Source organism: Amblyomma mixtum, chromosome 5 (assembly GCF_055824585.1).
Source record: "Amblyomma mixtum isolate Tamu chromosome 5, ASM5582458v1, whole genome shotgun sequence".
Taxonomy (NCBI): domain Eukaryota; kingdom Metazoa; phylum Arthropoda; class Arachnida; order Ixodida; family Ixodidae; genus Amblyomma; species Amblyomma mixtum.
This window is the reverse complement of record NC_143016.1, coordinates 6,501,441-6,528,175: the sequence shown is the minus strand read 5'-3', so window position 1 is coordinate 6,528,175 and position 26,735 is coordinate 6,501,441. Positions and strand designations below refer to the sequence as shown.

Sequence of the window (26,735 nt, the reverse complement as noted above, 5' to 3'; positions counted from 1 at the left end):
AGTTGTGTGTTTTGAGGTATTACTTCGCTACCAGGAGGCTCCAGCAGTAAAGTTGGGGGGCCGCTGGGCAGAGGGCCATAAAGCAGCCGACACCCAGACAACATTCAGGAGCATGCAGCGTTACGAGGACCATATGCTCCAGAGACAGACAGCAACGAAGTGAGCTAGTGCACACAGTCCCGGCTGCAAATCTGCTCCCGTTCGGTTGCCGCTGTCCTTTTGAGTGAGTGTATTGAGCTGCATATGTGTGTAAACAACCTCGTGGGCACCAGCATGCAACTGGTAGGGTGGTTTTTTGGTGCCAAAAGGGAAGACCTGACTCTGCCTTTGGTCGAGTGATGGAGAGAGCAGACAGGGCCAAGCCTGGTGCTAGCACCAGTAAGAATAAGGAACTGGTACGCTTTGCGCTAATTAGCTCAGTCAGTTGAATGGGTTTCATGAGGAGCGAAACCCATCAAGGTGGTCGCTATCAACTTCGTATGATAGCGACTACCTTGATCGACCTGTGAATAAATAAATGTTCCGGCTACCTTGAGAGTCAGGTGGCAGTTTCGTTACTGTCGTCAACATGCAGACCATGTGAGGCCATGTGATCTCTTGCTCCACCCAGCAGAAATCCAACATTGCCACAACAACCTAGCTTTTAGAAGTGAACTTCCACTTGCGTTTTTGTCTTATGGTTACTTCAATTTCTTTTTTATTGGCTATGGCATTTCTTCCTACAAGCTTAGCACCAAGTACGACCATTTTTACGCTGCCAATTATTCGTAGATCAAATGATCGGGCTTAAAGAAAGGTCAAGAGAAATTCTAAGTGACTTTTGACCATACATGAGTGCCATATTAAATTGCCAAAAAAGCTAGTAATTACTTAGAAAGCCAGTATGCTTATGCTCATCCATAGAAAAAAAGCATTCGGTGAGGAAAAAAAATGAAAGCAGCATTCTGAAATAAACACTGCAAAATGTCTGTCATATTTTCAATAAAAACCGACAAGTCTCGACAAGTCCAACCCCTAGCTATAAAACAGCCTCTACACCGAAATGCCATGGAGGAAGCAGGACCTTCAAACCACCCGAAGAGATTTAACAAGCTCGAGATCAGGAGTGGAAATGCCTAGCCACTCTCACAATCAGGAAGAAAATGCCTAACCACTCTGACACCACATCTAGCACTTAAATGTTTGCATTACACACCCGTAAGCATCCCGAGAGGTCTTTTTTTAAACTTGCTCAAAAACACGCACCTGACCTCTAGGACCAGTGCACAGCATGTTCACTTCACCTCGCCGCGACTGGCCTGCTCAGTCGATTGTCACAAAAACACTGGATCACACAGTTGATACAGCAAACTAACGCCCTTAAAGGTGCACTGAAGAGGAATCTGAACTTTTCTTTTTGCCGCGGGAACTCGATCTACACGTTCCGAGCTTTCTTAGAAACTGCGATTTACTGCCCTGCGTGGCCGATTTCCCCAATTAAATCGAATTAACGTCCGGCTCCCGCCTTTTTTTTTTTTAATTCTGCCTCGTACGGTGGGCGGAGTCGACCAACGCGTGGAGTGCCTTTCACCCAGTCCCGTGGCGGCTTGCCGCTCTGCCATCGGCGGAGTAATACCTACGTAGTAGTCCGTAGTAGCAAATAGTCCACGCATATCTTTATTTCTTCGGGCTTATTTTCCGGCTATACCGTATTTACTCGCATAATAGGCGCACTTTTTTTCCAGAAAATCCGGCTCAAAGTTCGGGGTGCGCCTATTACGCGGGGTAAAATTTCCGGAAATTTTTCGACTCGCAAAATTGAACACACCGCGTATATGCACTCGTGTACGCGCCGCACCCCGTTTTCGCGAAGAAAATGTTAAAAAAAAAAAAAGGTCCGTGCAAGGGCCGCACCAAAACTTTCGGAATGCACGCGCCGAGGCCTCCGCGATCGACTCCGGCTGCGCGCAACGGGCGCTTGATCGCGGAGGCCACACACGCGCACAGGAGCTTCCAGACGCCGCCCAAGGCCAAGCTCATCATCATCATCATCGTTTTCCTCCGCCGCGAGCTTTCGCTATCCATATCGCCATCAGCATCAGCAGCTCGTTTTTTTTTTTTTTTGTTGTTGTTGCTGTCAAGTGCCGGGATTTGCGGTAGCGCGATAGTTATCGTGGTTTATGGCTTTGCCGCGGAGCGTTGATGTTTTAGCTCGACGGCCAAGCACCTTAACAGCTACACGGCTGGGAGTTTGCTCTCGAACGCGGCAAGCGTGCGGCAGGTCGGAAAATACGACGTGGCCGAGAAGTGCGGCAGTTGCGACTGCGCCGTCCTAAATTTTCGTACGCGACTCCAAGCGCCGAGGTTTTCGCGGGCCTAAGTCGGGAACGTTTCCGGCTGGAGATGAAGCTTTCCAAACAGACGTTTAAAGTGAGCATCCCTGAAAACTGTGTGCGGCTGTTCTACGCGATGTCGTTGTACGTGCTGTGGGTCCGCAGCAGCTGCAACGGCAGCAGCACTAGTAGGGACTAGTAGTCAGTTCAGCAAAAACTTCGTTAAAATAAAGATTGGGAAACGGGGGGTGGCGAGGCGTCGGCTTGCAATCGTGTAAATACAGTATTGATCACAGTGCCAAGTTCGGGGTGCGCCTATTATGCGCGGAAATAAAAAAATCTGATTTTTCGCGCCCTAACTAGGGGTGCGCCTATTATGCGAGTGCGCCTATTACACGAGTAAATACGGTATTATCTGCGAATGGAACTATTTCTTCATGGAAACCTAAAAAACAAAATAAAGCGAAAGCAAAGCCTCCACGGGACTGGGTGAAAGGCGCTCCACGCGTTGGTCGACTCCACCCACCATACGAGGCAGAATTTAAAAAAAAAGGCGGGAGCCGGACGTTAATTCGTTTTAATTGGGGAAATCGGCCACACAGGGCAATAAGTCACTGTTTCTAAGAATGCTAGGAACGTGTGGATAGAGTTCCCGCGGCAAAAAGACATGTTCAGAATCCTCTTCAGTGCACCTTTAAAACTTCGCAAGGTAGAGACATCTCCCCTCCCCTCCTCCGCTTCCTCCTCTCGTTCTTGACGCAGAAACGCCTATTCATGCATCAAAAATGGCGTCCAATGCATGCCTGGGGAGGCGCAGGACGGCCGCGCTCAACGTGGGGGAGAATAAAAGACGGAATGGGGACTGCAGGGCAGCATTCTTCAATGGTTAGCATTACTTTACGAAGTTTGAGGGGCTTTACAGCAAATACTTCAGAAGTGAACGATGCTAAACACTGACGGCAAGAACATGGTCGACTGCGTGTTTGTTGATGGATGACGGATGGACGAACAAACCAAGCGGCCGGTGGGCGGACAGACATATGATATCAAATTTCGACTCACAAAAAAAAAAATCACCTGCAACGTTTTTCCCCACGTAATGAACCCTCCCCCCAAACTGATGTCAACTTTCCTGGTTAAAAAAAAAAGCAGGTTTATCACGCGAACAAAATACGGTGTATAGTTTCTGTGAGCCAACAGTGGCAGCACAGTGCAGGCTGCATCTTATTAATTCCACCAGGTGGCACAATAGCAGCCATTATACAAAGACAGCAGGGTAAAGGAGATGCAGTTTCTAGCGTCAGCAACTGATGACGACTGCTGTTCTACATGATGCCAAGTCTGATACTAGATGTCTGTGGAAACATCCCACTGCATCATCTCCTGTTTACGGTTATGTAGCAACAGCGCTGTGGCTTTTCATCATTGGCACATGACTACATGCTATCTGATGCAACTCTTGCACCATTATTGCCAGGATTAGCAGTAAGATTTTATTCACACATGTACATGAACCTACCAAACACATTTTTCTTTCTTTTTTTTAAATGGGTGAATGAGAAGATCGCCTTCAGTGCTAAAACACAGAGGCCCGAATAGATGCAATAAAACTTGTAACAAGGCACGCTTCCAGGTGAGGGTATGAATCCTTTATATCAGGCCCAACTTTTGAGTTGCTGCGCAAAATTAACTGTTAGCCTTTGTCTCCCTTCCACAGACACAGCGTCGTGTGTTCGCAATGCAATAGCATTACAAGCTGTTGATGCCTTCACTGGAAGCGGTGTCACTTCCGGTCTGGTGATGTCACTTTCTTCCAGCCAATGGGAATTATTCGCTTTCATGACATCACTTCTGCCCAGCCAATGGGCGAATTTTATGACCAACAACACATTTTTTCCTAAAGAGGCTATTTATGCTATTCCATTAAAATATAAGTATGCCTTAGCTTAACAAAACAGGATTTCGGGTTTAGCTGAAATGAAAATTGGTTTTGGGGAAAGGAAAGGCACAATAACTGTCCTTCTTGGTGACCGTCAAGGAAGAGATGAAGAAGGGTGTGAAAGAAAGATTTAGAGAAAGAGGCAGCATGGTGGAGGGCTCCAAATAGATTTTGACTGCCTCGGATTCTTTAATGTGCACTACCACTCGCCGTACACCGACGTACCTTGCTTTACCTCCATTGAAATATGGCCACTCAGTAGAGATTGAACACGTACCCTCGGGCTCAGAAGCTGAGCACCCTAACATCATATGAGCCACCGAAGTGGGTGGCTTAGCTGCAGGCATGCAAATTTTTAAAAATAGAGTGCAAACAGACTTACGTGTAAACCTCATTATGTGCTGTAGCTTTGCTAGCCAAACCCTGCCCAGCTTAATTAAGAGCGTCTCTTCATGTGATGTATACAACAACGCGAAGAGCAATATGAGCACACAACAAAAACAGAAAAAATTTATTAGATGGCACTGTTTACAGGTTTACGGATACAACATGAGTCTCTGACGAACTCTCCTAAGCTGAATAGATAACTAGCAGTTACTAATCAGCTGCTATTCGGATAACTAGCAGTTACTAACTAAATAGCAGTTCCCCCGTCATTATTTTCATGAACCACGTCAACTACAGGACAAGGGCCCCTCCCACGGAGATCAAATCAGCACTATCCTCTACCTGCCACGACACGTTATCAACCTCAAAGCCTTAACGTCAGCTCTCCACCAGTCCCCCTGGTACCACTGGCAGTTTTTTTTTTTCCCCCTAGTTGAGTTCCACTGAGCAGCATACCCCAAACAGGAGTAGATTTATGGGTCATTCTTGGAAGGGGCGGTGTTATTTGCACCATGCATTTCTTGATTTTATCTTTAATTGAAAAATGAGATCTAATGTGACTTTCCTCTGAAAAATTTCTCACTTTGTTTGAGGGGAGGGGGGCTTACGCCTTCCCGACTTCAAGCCAACAATTCTAATTTTAATGCTTGTCACAGTGACATCTGGAGCAAGTGTTATAGCAGGCATCACACAATGTTTTTATTTGAACCACAGTGGTCTGAACTCCATTTCGAAAGTGTGCACTGTTTGCCTGATAATGCGAGTCTCAAGGAGAGCGCAGACCGCCAAGGGGGAGGCTCTGTGGCAGGTCCTCACCTGGGCCATCTGCGGTTGCATCTGTGTGAGCTGCTGGACGACCTGTGCGGCGGCGAGCTGCTGGCCCGAGGCCAGCATGTTCCCCTGTGGGGTGGCCACAGCCTGCATGGTCTGCACGGGCACGTGGATGGTCTGGAACACGGTCTGGCCGTTGCCCGTCGAGATGGGCACTTGCACAGGCAGCGTTTGCTGGACGGGGGCTGCTGCATGCGCCAGTGGCAGCTGCAGCGTCTGCACCACGTTGCCCTGCCGGATGGCCACGTTCTGCGTGAAGCCCTGTGGCCGCAGGAAGCCCTGCACAGGGGAGGGGGGGATAAACACCTGCTGCACACTACTCTCTTCCACATCTGCTGAAGCAGGCTGTTCTTGCTTTCTTTGCGTTTTTTTTTTATGCGAAGCATATTGCTAGAGCTACCACTCACGCCGTCGCCGTGGGACCCCCCACGTGACACCGTGACGTCACACCACGTGACATCGGATGAGAGAGCCGGCCTCCACCTCGCGCCGTCGCCGTGGGACCCCTAGCCGTCACACCCGCGCATTTCGAACGCGCATTCACACACTGTGTAGGTGAAACGCTCGCTCCACCGGGCAGGCAGACGCGGCTTCTGTGGCAATCCAGGCGCTCACCCAACGCGCGTCTCGGGGTTAGTCGGCGTTCCGCTGTAGCCATGCCGTTGTCTTCCCCCACGACAAAGGCTTCTAGTGGTTGTATTAAAATGACCAAGTATTCAACCAAGGAAAGCCATGTATTACCAAGCCTAGCCACTAATATGCTTCGCATTCCCCAGGCTTAGCCAAGCTGAGCCTCAGCAATTTTTTTTTTACTGACCTCCGAAGAAAAGGCTACTACAGTGGCTCCTCAAGCCACGACCGTGTACGCAGACGCGTCTTGGAGAGGAGGAGACACCAAAATCGCTGTGGCGGCGGTGGTCGATTCGTCTTTACGCGAAATGACCAGCGCGTCTCTCCGAGGCTGCACAGCTGCAGAGTCCGAGGAAGTAGCCGTTGCTCTAGCGGTGGCGGAGGGCTATAGAACCGGGCGGTCGCTAACAATACTCACCGACTCTCAAACAGCCTGCCGAAATTACATGAATGGCAGGATAGGTCGTCACGCGCTCCGTATACTCCTCGCAGCGAGCGACAGAATTAAAAACCAGGAAGAACAAAGCGACAAGATCCCACACAAAATTGTGTGGGTACCGGGGCACACGGGGGTGGCAGGGAACCAAGAGGCCGACAGGACAGCTCGAGGATACATTACTTTCCGAGCATCCGATGAGCCCGCGGAACTCGCGCCAGCACCCAGGGATTACTCGGCCATACTACAAAACTACAGAGGCAGAAGATTGCGGTATCCCCCACCGCACAAATCTCTCAGCAGAGAGGAAGCTGTCACTTGGAGACAATTACAAACAGGCTCTTTGCCAAACCTACATATACTAAACAAAATGCACCCTACCATATACGCGGACAAATGTCCCTGGTGCGACGGAAAACCTACTCTCTATCACATCACATGGGCCTGCCAAAAGATAGACGTGGTCCCCAAAATACAAAACCCGAGTGCGGAGCAGTGGGAGACTCTGCTGTCCAGCGACCGCTGTGAAGACCAAGAAGGTCTGGTACAGCGAGCTCAACGGGCGGCAGTGGCCAGCGGAGCCCTGGACTGAGGGCAACCGACCACTGATTAGAGGCGGACGACTTCGACAGAGAAGACTCCTGGGGGTAAAATCAAGGAGAAAACGTCTCTGAAGATGCTCCCAAACCGCAGGAAAAAGGACTAGAGTAAAATAAAGTTTTTCCTTCCTTCCTTAATGAGGTGAAGTGGTTACGAACACCTTTGAAGTGCAACATAGCAGTGTAACGTATATTTTAGAGAAAAACTCCAGCACAAGAGCATAGAATGTCATAGAACGAAGGATGTAAGCCATCAGAAGTACTTTGCAAAATCAGTGGCACTGAGGGAGAAGTTTTCTGTATGTAAAAATGCACAAGAGACTTAGCACAGCATGCTGCCTACACCCTACTGCATTCAGCACTCTGTGGGACTGCACATGAAAGAGTGTGTCTACGAAGAAACTGCAATCAGTGAAAGAAAATGAGACAGAAGTTATATGCATAGATTTCCACAAAGCTTTCAATGTCATTTCGAAAAAAAGGTCTGATGAGGAACAATAAACTGCTTCATAAGTTGAGTTGCTTCATAATAAACAAAATATTAGAATGCATCTGAGCACATGTTTAACTAGAGCCAGTTTGTCACACTCATTAAGCCTACTCTGATCAAGTTATCAATTCTGGCACTCCCATGAGATCCACTCTCAGTCTGCTGTTGTTTTCAACATTGATATGCAGTCAATCTCACATACAACAACACTGAAGTGCCACTGTTATATAGCAACTGAGTTATACCGAAAAAAAAAAATTGAAAACATGAAAACTTCAGAGCATTGAACGAGGGAAAAGTAGATTACACTTTTCACTTTGACTGCTTCACGGCAATCTTCTTGACTTCTTTCTGCAGGGTGTCCACAACTGCTGTACATATGAGTGAAAAGTTTTTAGCAAAAATCAAGTGTTGCACGGACTCTGTCTTCTTAAGGCCTCATGATGCAACACAACTTGCACTGGTTCCGGTCCATCATCACCGTTGCTGCTGTCGCTTCCATGCCAATGACTGCTGCGATGATCGCCTCATCAGACAGGTCTTAGTTTGTAGAGACCGCATTATTGGCATGCAAAAATCCTTCAAGCCCTTCTGCGTCGCTGTCATCACCACTTAGCGAAGACCAAAGTTCTGTCATCGCAGCATTGGCAGGAGCTTTGCGACCATCGATGTCACTGGTATCCCGAGCAAAGCCTGTCTTTCGGAAGCAATTCATGAAGTTGGAGGAGCCAACTTTCACCCATGCCCCATAAATGAACTGGACAGCCATCAGAAGCAAAATCTTGAAGTCTGGCAATCGGCATTTTCGCAGAGGAATGCCCAAGTTACGCACAAGCTTGCTTAACATACGTCGGCGAAACAGTGCCTTGAAGCGTCTAATCCCACCTGCATCCATGGGCTGCAGGCCTGCAGTTGCATATGGTGGGAGGAAAATTTTCATGTTCGACAGTTTTTGGGCTGTTTGATGCACAGTCTAGTTGTCAACAACCAATGCCACCTTCCTGCCTTCGCGTTACATTTGTTGATAGAACTCGACAAGCCACTCTTGAATAAGTTCACGTGTCATCCATGATTTTTTTGTCACAACGGTAGCGAACCAGAATCCTTGAAGGAGGGGCACTTGTCGCTGCCGTCCATATTCCCACACATGAAAACGGCAACCCGCAACTTGCTTTGCTTGCCACCCTTACAGAGATCACCTCTGAGTGCATGTTCTTCGACAGCAGCATTTGGAAGAACAGCCCAGTCTCGTCCCCATAGTACAAGTGCTGGTCTGCATATGCTTCATAGATGCCTCTATCCACTTCCGTCTAGCATCGACATCAAGCATCCCTGCCTCGTTGCTCATGACTGCTTGGTAGACAATTCCATGTCTCTCCTTGAACTGCCGAATCTGGCCACCACCAGGCTGGAAATCAGTGTTGTGAAGGAGCTGTGTGAAGTTCTTCGCCTTAATCGAGCCGCTAATCGGCAGGTTCATCGCACATGCATTAAGGAACCATTGGTGCAGCGCCTCTTCTATGTCTTTGTAGGCCCCATGCCAAGTCCTTTTCTGGCCATCATCCATACCATGGCCAGCACTGGCATGGCATTCGTTATCAGTTAGCTTGAGCACCTTCCAGATTATGGTCGAAACTGTCGGTTGCGACACGCCGGCCGCACCTGCGTACCAAGTTTCACACTTTTTCACTGTCCTTGTGCTCTCTCACAATCCTCTGCTTCACTTCCAACAGCGTTGCCATTAATTTCCTCTTCTGCAGCTGTTGTGCTGCATTTCCTGGAGGAGGATCCTCCATCGCTGTACTCTGCGGAAATTCCAATGGACTTGCAGGACCAGCAGGACTTAGGCAACTGCAATGCAGACTAGGAACACCACGCTGGCAACGCACATGCAATGATGCAGTACGCTGCCCACAGGAAACATGCAACTCGTGAGTATCAGTCCTTGTTCCTTCTCTACACTGCTGTGGCATACAAGCTTCCCCGGCACACCCGATGTGCCCGTGTGCATGGTTACGCGCTCTTCTCACTTTTATTGCACCAGCAGGTCCACATATACGAGTGCACTTTTTGCGTTGTATGTGTGGTTTGGCTAGTGTGGTCGCAGTGTTTAAGCATTTTTTTTCTTTTAGGGTCGCCTCCCAAGATATTTATTCGGTATAACTGACGATGTAATATGACAGCATTGTTATAAGTAGTTTATTTTGCCATAGAACACATTGCAAAGCTGATAGTGCCACGGCAATGATGATGATTTTGCAGAGGATTTGCTGTACTGTAGCGTCTGTGCACATGCTGCAGTACTGCCTGCAACCCCATCAAATTACCGCAAGAAAGTGGAGACTAGCGTAGTGCTGTTTCACTGTTTCCACCACATTATTCCTTGCCTTGCAAATCACTGCCAGTATGTTCCAGCTTAAATGCACTTGGTCACCAGTACCGCGTCGTGCCTGTGGAGTGCAGCACTTAGTCATTTGCACCACCACCACTGTACTGGCATAAACTTGAGTTTTGGTGTGTTCTTGAGGCTTCATTTTGGCCTGCAGCAAAGTGATGTCTGGCTGCTATTTGTAGTCTGTTACTCAGTGGGTAAGAACATGGCTTGTGAACCATTATTAGTGTCAAGGTGTAACCTTCAGCATGTGCCAAAGCTATGTTCGCACTTGTTTATGATCTTTTAACAAGATAACAGTACCTAAAAATAAATAAACACTGAAAAACCTTCTGAGCTGTTTGAACAACAAACACCATAAATAGGAATTCTAATCTCAACATGCCTGCAAACAACTTCACTGGTGTCTCCTTCGTGCTTGATCCTGCCTGCTTCCTGCTTGACAGGGTTGAAACTTTTGCAGGGAGCAATTCACCACAAATGTGTGAATGCCCTATAGTCATCTCTCTCTCATTTTTTTTTTTCATCTTTGAAAAACCAGGCTGTAGCCTCACATTCAGTGCCAGCCCAGAAGTTTCTGTGCCAGATATGCTGCCTCCTTACCCTCGCATGTCCTCAACTGCCCCAAAAATAGCCACAAATGCCGAAGATTTGTTGTAGGCACCTGGTTAGCAAGCAGGGTGGGTGCTCCGCCAGCCAGCTGGATGGCCTGCTGACCGCCAGTGTAGGAGGCTGGGATGAAGATGGCCTCCTGTCCATCAATCTGGATGTTCTGAATCTGTGGGATGGCGTTGTACGTTATCTGCCCGCTGGGCGTCATCTGCAACAAACGAAAGAACACCCGACATCAGCAAGGGCATCAGGGCATCCAAACTGAATGACGCTGCAACTGTCCTCCACTGTGCTAATGCCAGTATCCTTTGAGGAAAAAAGGAAAAACAAAAAAGCACCTTTGAAGTATCAACATTAATCTGTAAACCCTATCAAAGGCTCAGGTTTTCTTTTCATCCAGGCTTTAACTTTTACTTGAAACACCTGCAGACCGATGGGCCAGGTAGGTCTTCTGCCAGTGTACAGAGGTCACTTAAATTCCACACAGTGCTTTGCACATTGCACTTATACAGGCAACTACGATTGAGCAACATGCTGGTAGAACAAACAGGCGCCCACCCCTCACTGCCTCACTTCACAGCCACAGAAGAGCGGTGGTGTTTGAATTATTCTCAGAGAAGGCCCAGTGCTCTAAGGACCACAAGTGTAACAACAGAAAACATGTTTGTACTTGAACACCTCCTCTTGCTGCTCGAGTGACCGATCCTCATCTCAAGCTTTTAGTTGCAACCTCTTCAATAATACGGAGCCTGATGGCATTCAGAGGTGCCACATCAAAGTCTTCTGCTTGCCGCTAAATCTATGAGTAAATAAGCTTTATAAAGAGTGGCAGAAGCACTACCTGTTGAATCCACAAATTATCTGTAAGAGAAAGCACTGATTAGGCTCCAGAAGGATGATTTGGAGCCAATGACTGCCACTTAGCCCATAAATACTCAGTCTTATTAAATTAAAGTGGCAAATGCTGAACAGCCTGAGGTAGCAGAAATAAAAAGTCTAGAAGGATGATTCGGAGCTTATGGCTGCCACTTGGCCCATAAACACTCCATGTATTATTGAATTGGCAAAGGTCAAAGAGACTGATGCAGCACACATAATAAGTAAACTCGGCCAGACGAGAACAGAACACCGGTAAGAATAACTAGAACCATGGACTAAGAGAGATGAAGCAAGCTGCAGTATGCTAACATGTTACTCAGGGGAAATTCCTAAGGCAGGCATATATGTAGTTACAACAGTACAGCATGTTTTGTTTACTTTTTTACACATGTGAGTACACCTTGCACATTTCCTTCTTTATTTCTTGATGTTTACATTCAACTTAAATACAGCAATATGAACATGGCTCAGATCTTCAGTCTTTTGCGCATGTAATCTGGTTATGAAGGGTTCATGAGTGTTTAACGTCGCAAAATGACTCAGGCTATGAGGGTCATTGTAGTGAAGGGCTCCAGAAATTTCGACCACCTGGCGTTCTTTCACGTCGGCAGTCAAATGCCATACTGAGCCACCGTGGCGGCTTCGCATATAATCTACCAATTAACAATATAGATATGGCACTAACACTTTTTTGCAGCAACTTGGTGAGATGGCTGATACTGATACACAGGCTGACTTTTCAGTGAATCCGGGAAAAGTTAGGAAACAAAGCCGCTTGACCCACTAGTCAGGCAGACCCCTTGCTGCACAATGTGTACAGCAGATGGTACCACCATACTGTGCACCACTCCTCATCCTGTTCGTCACCTTCTTAAAACATGATGGGCTCACCATTCAGCAACAGTGGCATTGACCCTTAGAGCTTTTGCTTAGCAACCTCTTCGTATAGCCCCAGTAGACAATATGCAAAGCAAAGCATTGCATTCCCATATATTGGTAGCACTTGCTTTTTTCATCCTGTCAGTGGCGCTAGCTAGGCTGTATATATTGTCGGGAAAGTGATGAACCAATCAAGGTAAGCAAATAACGCCAATTACTTGGAGCAGTTCACAGAATTTACCTGGAAAGTCACTCCATGCCTTCCGCTTTCAAGCAATTACCATGCACAAGTTATCCTAGCCCGGCTCTCGGTAGAAGTGACACATTAAGTGCACTCACCTCTCAACCCAGCTAGGCATAGCATTCCCATTTCGCACCCCACATGCAGGGCAGCCCCCTCAAACTGACCTGTGCCACAAGTTGCGTGCCAGGAGAGAAGACGGTCTGCTGTGCCTGTGGTGCCGCCTTGACTGTGGGTGAAGCCATGGGTGTGACTGTGCCATCTGGGTTGAGCACACCCATCGTGGGCGCTTGCACATACTGCGCCACCAGCTCGCCCGCTGCTCCTGCGGGGAGCACGGTGGCGCTGTTGGTCTTGGCGGGCGAGGCGTCTCCATTGGCGCCATCGCCGCCACCACTGTCGTCTGCTGGGGAATCCGTTGGGGAGCCGATTTTGCTACACGTAGCGGCCAGCAGAGCCAACGGGGACGGCTGTACTTCCTGCAAGGGCACGGAAACACACCTTTTCACACTGACACAGAGCGACTGTGTAGCTCGCCACTGACTCACCAAATGCTACGAAAAGATGCGCACCCTCCCAGATTGACACCAACATGATAAATTTCTCCACCCAACCTCTTTTAAGGTCATATGTCTCTGCCTGACACATGGTGTGAGAAATGATCGGATGTGATGCCTTGTAACAAGAACCAAGAGGTTTTGAGCAAAGAAAAGGCAATTAGCAAATTTACTGTGCCTGCAACGGAGCCCACCCACGTTCCTGCACGCTTGAAAACACTTTGGGTACGACAAACACTTTGTACACTCTACAAAGGTGCTTCTCTTCTCTCCTACTGTAAGCAGCACAAGATCAGTGACGCAAAAGTAGTATTCAACATTGGATATGCCTTCTGGACTACTTCATGATCATTCCTAGTCAGATGCTGGGAGCATTCAGTTAAAAAAAAAAAGTTAGTCACACTTCACTTTTTTGTTACAAGTCCATATTGTAATTCGTGTGATGTGACGTGCGTGAGCAGAAGAAAAGTGTGTGGTGCACTGACATCAGAGCATAACTCCTGCTGGCCAAGGCAAGTGGTACGGTGCATGCACAAGTGTGGCCCAAAAAAGAGAAGACGAGGAAGCGCGGTATGGCATGAGGAGCGCAGGGTTGAAGTGTCGGGAATATGAGGGGTGTTGGGGAATGGACTGCAGCAGGGACCATGGCATTCAAGCGTGGAGGTGGCAGCTGTCGGGCGGCAGGTCTGTGCTTCCTTAGGCCTCCCTTGGACCGCCGAAGCCAGGCGTCCTGCAACCTGTGCTGCCATGCCTTGTTTGTGTTCCCAGGTCATAAGACGCTAAACCACCAGCCATCGACCTCCCACGGCCTTTGGTGCACAACCTCCTGCATCTTCAGGGCCATCCAGTGCCACCCTACATTTGGCCTCCGCACCACAGTTGCATAAGCATGGTGCATGGACAGATGCCTTAAAAGCGCAGAGGAATCAAAGTTCAAGCTATAGCATATGCATCAAGGTGATGCAGTTAAAAAGGCTATCATGCATCAGTATCCACCAGAGTTCAACCACACAGCTAGAAAGCAACATCCCAGACCAGAACAAATTTTTGTACTACTGCGAAGATTCCAAGCCAGCTATACAGCTTTCCTTTGTATGGCTGCGCTCAGGTGAATGCTAATGAGTGATTACTCCATTAACTGCAATCTACTCCATATTGGGGGGTTTCCATAAAATTACTGCACTAACCAAGAGATACAAACGCCTCTGCTAATCATGGCACATGATGTAGAATTTCTCAAGTTTCTCCTAAAAAGCAGTTCTGCTTCATTCATTGCAAGAATGGTGCTAAAACTGTTGCATGTTTGCCACCATGTGCACACAGGTCATAGCACCTGCAGAGTGTTGTAATTTCGTGCAGCAGTTCTGCACATAACTCTAAACTATGCAAGCAACAACACACACTCTCTCATCTCCTTCAAAACACTGAGCATTTAATGCCGTCGGTGTCCAGCTCTAGCAAGTTAGAGGGCTAGAGCTCAAAATGATAGCAGTCGTACATGAGAACAACTGCATGATGGCTACCTACTGGAATCCTACCCATCACACAAATGGTTTATGGTTATGGTTTATGGAATTTAACATCCCAAAGTGACTCGGGCTAAATTTAAACCATCTGGTGTTCTTTGACGTGCACCGACATCCCACAGTGCACTGGCCTCTAGCATTTCACCTGCATCAAAGTGCGACTGCTGCGGCCAGGATGGAACCCGCGTCTCTCGGATCAGCAGCCGAGCGCCATAACCACTGAGCCACAGCGACGGCTGCAAATAGTTCTCCAAAAAGCAAGTTCACATTGCGTGTATGGAAAGCCGAGCACTGTTATAACCACTGAGCTACCGAAGCGGCCCATCGCAGCAAAAATCATCGAAATTTGGAAAGTGTAAAAGGGTCATTGTGCTTGCCTATGCAGTTTCTGACATCACATGCCGTTATTTTCACTCGGATATACGATGTGTAAATTATTCAAAACTGCAAAAAAAAAAAAGCAGTTTATAAATTATTATCACTTGCAGATTAAGCATGATCAGTGGCTGCATAATGCACAGGTCTTGCAACCAATTTTCAGCAACGTCCATAAAAGCAATGAACTGTTTCATGTGGAATGATAGACACTGTGCATCTCACTAGCGCATTAAATGACTATATGAGATGCCCTTGACAATAGTGGTAAACGAAAGGTACCTGATCATGCTTTCATCTACGAGATACTCTGGATGTAGCATTATGGTACTGCGACAGCACACAGAGCAGGCATCAAATTTGTTTTTCCTTTCAAGAGCAGCAAGAAATGTCACTTCCACAATCATTAGCGTAACAGCACTAGCATACGAGCCTTCGGTGCAAACAACAAAGAAACACAAGGAACAGAAGGCTCAGGTAAGGCCTTACATTACAATTATTAGATGCAAAACACATCATTCTTGACATTCCATAACACAAACAATACTGTCTCGGCGTTCAGCTTCTTTCAAAACAACATGCTATCTTAAATGTGGGTAATGTCCCATCTACGCCAACTGCCTGCACAGGCAAATGCTAACGGCCAGGGACAATAGGCGCAGTCAAAAATACCTTTTTCAGGGAAAGCTAAGACGTCCACAATTCTTGCAGAAGTAGTGGAGAAACTTTTTTTTTTTCTTGTCGCATGCACCTATCGTTTGAAATGCATTACTTTCGGAGCAAGTCAGCCACACGACAAAGGCGCAGCATCTTGCGCAACTTTCCGAGGGGACATGAATATTTCAGTTCATCTGCACATTCGCAGAGAGCGCTAACTGAAGCTTGCATTTTGCTTCTACCGGCAGTTACGGAGGCCACAGCTCCTGTCGTACTACGTACTTCGCCTGGGCGCGACACTCAAGGCCATCGATGCGCATGGCGACAAGTGTTCACGTCGGCGATTCTTGGACAGCGCGCTTTCTGCCTAGCAGCCTGAATGTGTCCAGCCATGTTCAACAGGTGGCTCGTAAGACTGCGATCATGTGCTCCACACCGAGCCCCTCGTAATCGTCACGCGGAGAAAGTGTGACGTAGACCGTGCCGCGGACGTTGCGCAAGGCCAGTACCGTCGCGCGGCTGGGTGCTGTCAGTTACGCCTCGAACTTGCAAACACCAAAAATTTAAGTGCATATCGCACGCCAGCAGTCAGTAACAGCACGCGGAACAAAACAAATGACGCCGAACACCTCATATACCAAAAACAAAAAGGCTGAGGCGGCGTCATAACAAATGTCTGGTGACCTGTCGCCCAACGCGGTCGGATAGGCATGTTTCAAGTACGGCCGTCGGTAGCACGCTGAAAAGCATCACTGATCGTGTAATGACCGCCAACCACCGCCTAAATCATACTGGTTGCAGTTTGTCGCGTTAAGTTCCACATAAACTCACAATTTCGTTGCGACAGCGCTTTTAGTGGCGCCCCTCGCCTCGAAGCCGTGCAGCCGCACAGCAGCTATGATGGCCACTGACACTACACAATGCCTGCATACAACCAAGAGCAACGCAGCTACGGAGAAATAGGACATGTGCTCGCGGCCCGGCTCCCCACCCACTTTGAGACGGTGAGCGAGCTGTCCGAAACGTGGGGGCAAGCGACACCACAGTTATAGGCGGGGTCACGGGATGAGGGGCAGGTCATTGAGACGCCATGATGGGTTGGGGTCGGCCCGAAGGCGACGGCATCACTTACTTGCGAGTTAGCACCGGGAACGACGTATTCCGATTCTTGGCTCCTTTCGGTAGTCGTGCTCATTCTGAGCTACGGCGCACTGTCTCCTATGCCGAGTCCCAGGGGGACTCGGACTTTCGGGGACAGCACTTGAGGATGCCATCCATATGGGAAGTAATTTTCATAGGCAAACGCGGCGGCCTCCCAGCAACCTGCCTGCCTCTCAAGGCGCGCGGAGGCGTGCGCAGGCTGCGAAGAATGTAGTCCCTACCCGGCACCGCTCTCTCTCATCTCTAGACGACCAGCATCAAATTTCGAGCATTTTTCAACATTGTCCTGCGTTTAGATGTTCCGAATAATTATTTGTATTACTCATGCGCACACTGAACTTGTTGACGGATAGGAGGGTGGTCGCAGGCGCGCGGGTGGGACGGAGGCAAGCGGGCGGCAAAAGAAGCGTCGGCGGAAAAGCAGCGCGGATGAACACACCTACGATACGTAAAGGCGTGTTCAAAATGGCGGCGCATGTTGCATGGGAGGCGTGCCTTACAGGCGGGACAATGGACAGTTCGTATTTTGAACAACACCCACCCCGTGTGAAGCCGGGCGGGTTGGCAGATTTAGGGGGAGCGCGTGGGAAGTTTCGGGCACGTTAGAAAAAAAAATATGCACGTACAAAAAAAGTTATTGGCGAACCGTTGGCTCCTGCTGTCGAGCAACGTTTGGAGCTAGTACGCTGCGCTGCATGCGCATTACATGTGTGCTTCTCAGCCAGAGCTTTTTCGGTAAACTAATACCAACGAAGGATATATTTTTTTTCTCTCTATTGCATATGGGAATGAGAATTGCTCACACAGTTAGTACCCGACTGACTTAGCCGAGATACAGACTGCAGCGGAGGTGAATCTCTGAGCACGAAATCAGTATTACGAGCAAACGTAGTCTCAAATTAATGCGCATTTTCATGGTCCTGGGGGATTATTTGCGCTGCATGACACTTCTCGTGCTAGCCTGCGTGCGCGAAACGCTCTGTGGTAATGCTAAACAATATGATCCTCTACACCAGGCCTCAGAGTTTTCATTTCCTGGCCGTATTTTTAAAGCAACTTTGTGTCCACGCCGCATAAACTTCCTATCGTGTGTCAGCGCAGGGCGATAACAAACGATTTATGCCTTGTCAACGACCATCTCATCTTATACAACTCTGACTACGAGCGAAATTTCGAGAGCAATGGTGCGAAAGTCGCCGCGCCTTCGCTGTCCGCTAGCGCTCTTGAAGGTGGCGGTGGCCGCGGCGGTTCAAGCACGCAAGCCGGCTACGCGGCCGCGCGGGGAGGGGGGCACAGTGTGCCACAAAAGGGGACAGCACATCTGCTCGTAGACTGGCGAGGCCCCTAATCGCTGGGCGGGCGCTCTCCCGCAGACCTACTCCGCCCTTGCCCGCAGCGCGGGGCCGGCGGGGCGCGCAACAGCAGCTGGCCGTGCCGTGCCGCCGACGACCGGCGCGACGCGTCAGCCTCCTCGCCCTTTCGTTCCTCTCTCTCTTCCTCAGCCGTCTTTCTCCTTTGTTTGTTTATCGCCCGCAACGTTCCGCCCCTGTCGCTCGCGCTTTCGCAGCGCCGGCAGCGCAGCCGCCTGCCACGCGGATTCCGCGTGGTCCGCCGCTGCAGAGTGGCGGCGCTTGTACCGCGCTGCCAGGTTTAAACAGCGCTTGGTTTCCCTTTGATCTGCTTCGCTTTTGCACCTGCGCGCGCTGCTAGCACGCAGGCTCAGGCTGCTACTCCAGAGCAAGTGCCGCTCGGCAGGCGGACGGGGCCGAAAATGTGAAAAGGAACAACACTTACGACGCGTTTAGAACTAGCGAAACGTCGAGCGTTACCAGCAATTGCATGCGGAATGGCGATTTTCTAGGCGGGTGCTCTCACCGAGCCGAGCAAAGCGAGTGGTGGTGACGCTGCGCACAGGGGTCATATTCTATAACGATTGTGTTTCTGATCCATTCTTCCTCGGGCCAATATCTACTTTGATTGCAAAGCCGGCGAATGACAGCATTTGCTCGTTATCGGCCCTGACGTCACAGGCGGTCGCATCCAGGGATAAAGTGACAAGAAGAAATAATCGTTGCAAAGTATATTACTCCGCTGCGTACGCCGCCTGCACGTGGACTTATGCTTCTTCACTTGGTATTGCGCGCTTTTGCATTTTCACTTATAGAGAGAAAAGTGGAACAGTCGTCTTTTAGTTTCCTTATCGCAATATACTTAGGTTGACCGAAGTGTATTTTTGTAGAAGCGCGTTCGTTTGCCGTGCTAGTGTGAATATGTCTTAATGGGCTGCAACCAGTCCGTTTTGCTTTGAGAGCACAAGAATAAATATTTAAGATTCCCTGACGGTGCTTCAGATAGCATTTCCGTGGTGCACCGGAGGAAGCGGCAAGAAGTATGCGGGCCTGTGCCACAAAGGAACTAATTACACAGCAGACACGCTAGTGCATACAGCACCCAAAAATAAAACATCACTGGCGAACTTATGAAGAATATAGTACTCTCTTTTTGTGCCTTGAAAATGGGACAGTCAAAGTAGAACGATAGGTATAAAAACTAATGCGAAGAAATCTAAAGTAACGCTCTGCAGTCTCGGAAGCACATTTTGGTGGGCAGCGAGGCATTGGAAGTGGTAAGGAAATACATCTACTCAGGGCAGGTAGTGGCCGAGATCCGGACCACGAGAATGAAATAATGAGGTGGAGTGCATTCCACCTGTAGCAGTCGAACAACTCAACTCGACTCTTTGGCAAGCACTCTCACGCGATGAACAGCAGTTTGCCAGTATCCCCCAAGAGTAAAGTATATATAACAGGTTTATCTTACTTGTACTAACCTATGGGGAAGAAATGTGGAGGCTAACCGAAAGGACGTTCTTAGGAAGGGGTTATCACTCCAGCCGAGTCGCGCGAGCCAAAGCTCTCCATAAAGAATATGGTACTTCAGAGGATGTGCTCTGGGTGGACGCCGCGTGTGGTCCAGACCGTTCAGTAGCTGTGGCTTACTATCTAGCAGCCCCGCCACCCTCTTCACAGACCCCCCCGTACCTCGGAAGAAGAAGAGGAATCTGCTATAGCATTAGCCATCGCCCAAACCAATGCGGCTTATGTAGTTAGCGATTCCAAAACAGCCAATCTTAACTTCGCCCGCGGACGCGTCCATCCCTCCGCGTGGCAGATATTGAGAATGTCCACCCTAAATTCCGATAAGCGTATTGAGCTCGCGTGGGTGCCGGCTCACTATGGCAGCCCCGGAAATGAGGCCGCCGATAACATAGCCCGAGGACTGATTTCAGGGAGTGGACACTCACGTTCTCAGAACTCACACAATCATTCCCTGCCCGTCGACTGTACCCCCCTCACACCCGCCTGTCCCGCTCCCAGCGAACTTTTCCCACCCCTCAGCTTCTATCCTAGTTCCGCTCCGTTGCCCCATTGTCCACTCTTTGCGGAGAAACGCACGCCACCCTGGACCACATCCTCTTCGCCTGCCCTGCTTATCCTCCCCCGCAGGGACAACCTGCCATCGTAACATGGAAGAATGATAGGCGCTCCTTGCGTCGCAGGACCCGGACATCCAACTTCGCTGTGTGAACCGGGTTGCCAGTGCCATGGCCATACGTGGCCTGTACACATGCGCGTAATATGAGGGCTGTGCGATGGCCCTGAGGCCTTGAAGGGTCCAAACTCACTTGCATAATAAAGTTTTCCATCCATCTAAAAGAATATAACTTAAATTGAGGACAGTGGAGCGAGCCATGGAAATGAAAATAGAGACAAGAGAGCAGAATGTATCAGGGAAATAACGCGAGTTCATGATCCTAGTCACAATCAAGAAGGAATGGGCGAGGGCAGGGCATTTAATACGAAGACAAGATTATCGATGGTCTCATACGGTAAAGGACTGGGTTCCAAGAGAAGGCAAGCGTAGCTGGGGGCGTCAGTCAGGTGGGCGGATGAGGTTAGGAAGTTTGCAGGGACAGGGTGGCAGCAGCTGGCACATGACACACGTTAGAGAGGGCTAGAAAAAGGGTGAAAATTAACAGTGCCCCACCGCGCCGCCTATTAGCACGACGGGCTTTGTCACAGAACATGCGTAATTTGAGGGCTATGGAAGAGGCCTTTGCCTTGCAGTGGCGTATAGATACGTTTATAATGTTGATAAAACCTACAAAAGGAGCCTCTGTATATAGCTGTTACAATTCCTTGTTGCCGGCAGGAATCTTGCATACTGAAGCAGGTATGAATCGACCATTTATTGGAAGAAAGAAAAGCCGGCTGACAATAACGTCCAACGCCTGCACAGAATAGGGAACTATGCAATGTGTACACGTGTACATTTTACAGTGGCCACGGAAGCAGTGAGGATATGTATTTCGCTTGTTGCAGCGACCCTTTTCATGTCCTTGGGTTTCATCGAAAAACCAAGCCGTTTCATCCTGGACTCGCCAACCATGGCGTGCTCCAGATGCAAACTTGACAGATCAGACATCGCCGCCCCTGTTGTGGTATACTGTTCCACGTTTTGTTACGAAAGGAACGGGTAAATGTCCCCGCAATTCCAGACCTTCGAAGACTGAATATTCCTTGCCAAGAGCCTGTCCTAGATCCACGTTGCTGCCACCGTCACTAGTTTCTGGCAGTTTGCGCCGAAGTTCAAGGTGCACCTTATGACAGAGACCTGAGAACCAAGCAGAGATCACGCACATATCTCCAAGCATCCTCATTCTCAATCTTTGGAGTAGAATGCTAGGTTAATAACCAGGCAGACCTCTCCTTTATTCATTAAAGTCTCTCTCTCCTCAATCTTAACACCCCGTTTTCGCGAAGCCGGGCACATCCTTGTTAAATTTAGTCGTTCACTCGTTATGAGGCCCCGAGAAAAACTGCGTGAAATACGAAAACTGCATGGCGCGCGAGCCGCTGTCAATGCGCGAGCTAAAGACCTAGCGCAAAGGAAATGCATGGTTATTTCAACATCAAGAAGGCTCTCGTGATGCAAGGTGCCCGCGTCGCTGTTCCCTCAAGGCCGAGAGCACTATAGACTTCGTTGCTAACTGTATGCCTTCCTTCGGGAGTCCTCGCACTTGTCTCTGCTTACGAGCTCGTGTTGCGAGACTGCCTTTGTACTGGCCGCCTCGACGGCGAGCGTCCGGCTTTCTTCACGATTCTGGCTTTGCGTTCTGGCAAGAGGCCAGGGCGCGCCCTGCGAGGTATAGCTTCTGCTTCCCATCCAGCGATGCAAGCATCACACGTCGCACGTCCGTCGTTGCAGACATTTACCGCGTGTCCGCAATACTTCCGTAGTGCTACATGCCCACAGTGCTATCTAAAATTCGCATCTGGATTTATCCCGCTGGGTTCTCATAAAAGAGCAAGGGTTATTCTGCGTAACCTAGCCTTACTTGCATTATTCGAACAGCACTCCAAATCACGACGCTGAAGTTGGATGCATTTAGATTTCATGTCCGTCTACTGCTTCCTATCGCCCACCCTAATGCGAGGAGGCGTCAGGCTTTGGCACGCAGGGTTTGGCAAGTGTTGCAAGCAGCCTTGTTTAGCTGAGTCCCTGTTTAAAAAGTGCCATAACAGTATATTAAGGCGTGGGCTTCAGTGATGGCTAGCCGCCAGTCAAGTTCAGTGGCAAAGAAGAAGTAATTGCCCACTGCACACATACTTCAAGAATCTATCGAGAGAGACTTGCGGACTAAATGCTGTAAGGGATCAAATTTGGTAGTGAAGTTAGTTTTAAGTGGCGATGATAATCACCGCTGCTGAGACACAGGTAAGATATGTAGCAGGTTGTTTCCTTTTGTGAGTACTCTCGTCTACTCCCTCTCACTAGAATGCAACAGTTGGGCGAAACGACTTGCTGCCTAGCGGCCAGGCCATCGACTCCGTGTTCAGAAGAACCTCGGTTCGCCGGCACAGCACGACGGCACTTGCCCCCACCCCTCCCCTGCACTTGCCCCCCAGCCCCCAAGGCGGCTGTGAGGGGCTGGCGCCGAAGGAGGGGGCTCGAGGGAAGAAGGTGAACGCCCCCGGCGGACGGACGCGATACGAGGCCTCCTCCTCGCCGCCGCCCTAGCGTCTTCTCGGCTGCTCGCCGCGCCGTCGCGCTCCACAAGAGTGAAGAGCGGGCGCTTGGACGCGAGGCCAGAGAAGCGCCTTCGCGCCAAAACCGCGCGCAAAAAATAAGCGCGGGGGTGCGCGCGCTCCGTTCCCTCGTGGCGCCGCGGCCCTTCCTCCCGTCGCGGCAGCGGCGGCGACCACGTGCGTCGCGCCGGCCGCCCACCCACATGCGGCGTTGTTGACGTCCGCTTTGGGTGACCCTCCCTCCGGCTAATGCGCAGCGGCAGAGGTGGGCCCGCACCACCGCCAGCCTCGCCCTGCCACGCGCCGCGCGCGACGGCGATGCGTACCCCTCCTGCCCCTCCCGTTCGGCAGCCTTCGGACAGGGGGCCGAGAAGCGTTAGCGCGGGCTCCAGTGACGTCACTGGAACCGAAGGGCGTCAGTGAAGCGCGTCTCGTGAGAATTTAATTGTTCGTCCGAGAGTGCTTACTAGCCAAGGAGGATAGTTGGTCCTTTTAGGCATGCAGTACTCACTCCTACATCAATGTGCACCGCGTCCAAACGAACCCAATACTTGGCGCTGTAGACCTAAGAATGCTCCCAGCCTGCTTAGTGGTCATGTTTTCCGCGTAGGAACGAAGGGAGGGAACTTCGGATTAACAGCTTCTGGCTAGAATCATTTCGACCGACACAGCATGTTTTCGAACATAAGGGGCGCTCGCGGTCGCTGGTGGCTAGGGAGCGTACAGTCGGGGACAAAAGTCTCCGGATCACGTGTTCCTCAAACGAAGCTTATAGCTCTACTATCAGACAGCGGCTGGAGACCGCACTTGTGGATATGAAAGAACAAAAATTTAACTTTTACCTCCACAAGTGTGGTCTCCAGTCGCCGACCAATAGCAGAGCTATCGGCTTCGTTAGAGGAACACGTGGTCCGGAGACTTTTGTCCCCGACTGTACATGCACTATGAAGGCTCCCTACTGGGGGCCTCGATACAGTATCGAGGCACCTTACCGGGGACTATGGCGCGCCATTTTTTTTATGCCGTCTGAGCTGTTTTCTATGTAGAACTTTATTAGACTACATTTGCGATCAAATGTAGCACACGTGGGAGCATGTCGGACTTAAGAACGCCAAGACGCGGCGAGGGGTATGTCCAGTATCACGACACATTTATCTTGGCGCCTTAAAAACATATCAGCTTCGAAATGGCGTTGTACAATTGTTCATACTCTTCCTATAAGTACTCTCCAGCTATTCACGAACGGCTGCCTTGAAAGGCGGTCTGTGAAATTAGAAAATATTTCGTAAAGTTTTGCTTGCATCTGTTTCAATCACACTCCGTCCCGCAGTACCCTCACCTTGGGGGCGTAATTGCAGCAAATGTGCATCGGCTTGGAAATGACAGTTCGCACTTCTAATTTTGTTCTAGGCTGTACTCGACTTCTTTAACGAAGATATGACGTCGCACGTGTTCTGTGAAATCAGATGACTACTTTCAAAACTTGTGTTTACATCATGAACTGGTGGGCGAGTTTACATGCGTTTACATGGTTTACATGCGTTGCGATGGGTTGTATTCCTCCAGCTGTTATTCCTCCCCTTCTCTCTCTTTACAACAGCAGCCCCCACCCCCCTTCCAGAGAGGGGGAGGACTCGCGGACAGTGCTGTTTTTTTTTCTTTAGTGCGAAAGCATTACTAGTCCCACTACGAGAAAAACCGGCGGCGTGTGTGTGTGTGTTAGTATGTGCACTTGCAGATGGTACAGAATGATCCCAGCGATGGCAAGAAAAATAGGGAGACGTCATTGAGCGGCTGTATGACGCACGCAGAAAACCGGGCACCGCCACTTCAGACAATCCTTCGTAAGTATCCTCGCCACCAGTCGACTTCCATATGGCCCCAGTTTTCCCGACAACATTCTTACCAAACGTGTGGCGCAACCGTTTGTCGTACAGCGTTCCGAGTGCAGTCCCGCGATTACTCGTTGCATGTAGGTCACATGTGCTAGTCAAGTTGAAGGCTAGCCTGCGACAGGGATTCGAACCGACGACATATGCACCCTCAATTGTATGCCTTCCCAGACTATTTACCCCTACCCTCAAGGCGCGGTTGAGGTGTCCATAGAAATGTGAGGCAGTGTTGTGAATCTACCCCCCCCCCCCCCCCCCTATTATGTGTTCCCGCCACATCCGTCTCCACATACGCCTTTCCCAGAGGCATTGCAGAGTTCTGCTAAAGTGCTGTTTCTCCAAGCACGCGCTCCCATGCGACCTCCTGAAAAGAAAGGTGGAACCGGACACGAGGGACGGATACGACTCCTTGATTCCACGTACCTCCACTGCGGTATAACTGCCACCACGTATTTTTCCCGACTTAAGGAGTTCCCCTTAAACAGCACCCAACGCAGCAGTATTGACCCTGAGACCATGAGTGTACATCCACCAGGGTAACATCACTCAACGCCTGCTGCCACGCGTGGAGACGCGCGTCTGCCATTCATCCGCGCTTCGCTCTTTTGTCAACTTAAAACAGTGCGCAGGGACAGGACACAGTCAAGAAACACACAGACACAGCACTGTCAACTGCGCGGGTGACGCCGCTGCAAGTGTTCGCCTTTGGGCGTTTCCTTGAAACAAGATATGGAGAAAAATTTGGAGGTCGCCATCATGTCGGGCACGCTCAGTTATGACTGGGCATCGATTTTGGTCCAAATTGTCCAAGGTCAAATCTCGGGGGTCACTCAGGCCAAATTTTTCGGAATGACCCAGGCCAAATTTGGGGATCACCATCGTGTCCGCAACGCCCAGTTATGGTTGGACATGGATTTTGCTCCAAACCAGCCAAGGTCAAATCTCGCACAAATGTGTGCTTCCGAACATGGCAAATGATTCTTGTAAAAGAGCAAAACTCCGGCACACCTACGTCTTCAAACTTCTGTCGCAATGTTGTGCTTGCACGTAGTTCAAAAAGTTATATTTGAAACTCGGTGTAAGCATCGCACAACGAAGGGTGGAAGAGAAATTTCGAGCTTTTAGGAGAGGATGCGGCCGTCTTGAAACCGCATTTCAAATTCTTTCTGGAGATTGCGGAGCAAATCTGCGAAAACATCACAAAATTCTTGGGCGACATGCTCTATAAACTGGGGAGTTGGAAAGGGGTCCAGCTTATTCGCTGTTGGAGGTGATTTCACCTGAAATGCACGAACGCGTTCGCTCGTTTTCGTTATGATTTTTTGTTTTTCCTTAAATTTTGAATTCAAGATGTGCAGGTCATCACGTATACTGAGGAATGCAAGGAAACGAACCCAATTCTTGTTTGACAGCGAAGAAATTGGCTTATTTTTCTTCTTCGAGAAGCTTTCGCGATTTCCTCTGCGTAGTCCAAAAAATCTCTCCAGAACTTTTCCGCGACTCCACCAACGATGATTGCATTCTGCCTCTCGTAACAAAGGCGCGCTATCGAACGAACGAAGTTATCTGCGCCAAACAAAATGTCCACGACAGGTTTCATATTCGGTGTCTTGCTGCGCTGTGCTCCTTGGAGCAAGATGTAGTGCACCACGTGCAAACTGCTCGGCGACTCAGAGCCCAGCAAGCGAATTCGTTCGCAAACGCCGTACAAGACAATTCTTGCTTGCGACCATTGATGACGCAACGTCGGTTGTCGCACACGCCACCAGCTTCCACTGCAAGCCGGTGCGTTCAACAACTGCTTCAAGCATCGAAATGTCCGTTCCTGTACGGTGAATGGCTCCACTCACC

General features: G+C 49.6%; 1 protein-coding gene across 3 annotated transcripts in view; it reads right to left on the bottom strand.

Annotated features, from left to right (window-relative positions):
- Positions 1–17,204, bottom strand: part of LOC149341224 (uncharacterized) — a 43,029-nt gene extending 25,825 nt beyond the window's left edge. Inside the window, exons 1-4 of one of the 3 annotated variants that reach the window (XM_089543170.1) lie at positions 16,875–17,204; positions 12,795–13,106; positions 10,681–10,836; positions 5,455–5,748 (exon numbers count right to left, since the gene is read on the bottom strand). In XM_089543170.1, the coding sequence (XP_089399296.1) occupies positions 5,455–5,748; positions 10,681–10,836; positions 12,795–13,106; positions 16,875–16,937 (825 nt within the window). In that variant the 5' untranslated portion in view covers positions 16,938–17,204. The remainder of the gene's footprint in view (positions 1–5,454; positions 5,749–10,680; positions 10,837–12,794; positions 13,107–16,874) is intronic. The other 2 variants (XM_089543168.1, XM_089543169.1) reach the window with 2 other exon arrangements.
- Between the last annotated feature and the right edge of the window lie 9,531 nt (positions 17,205–26,735).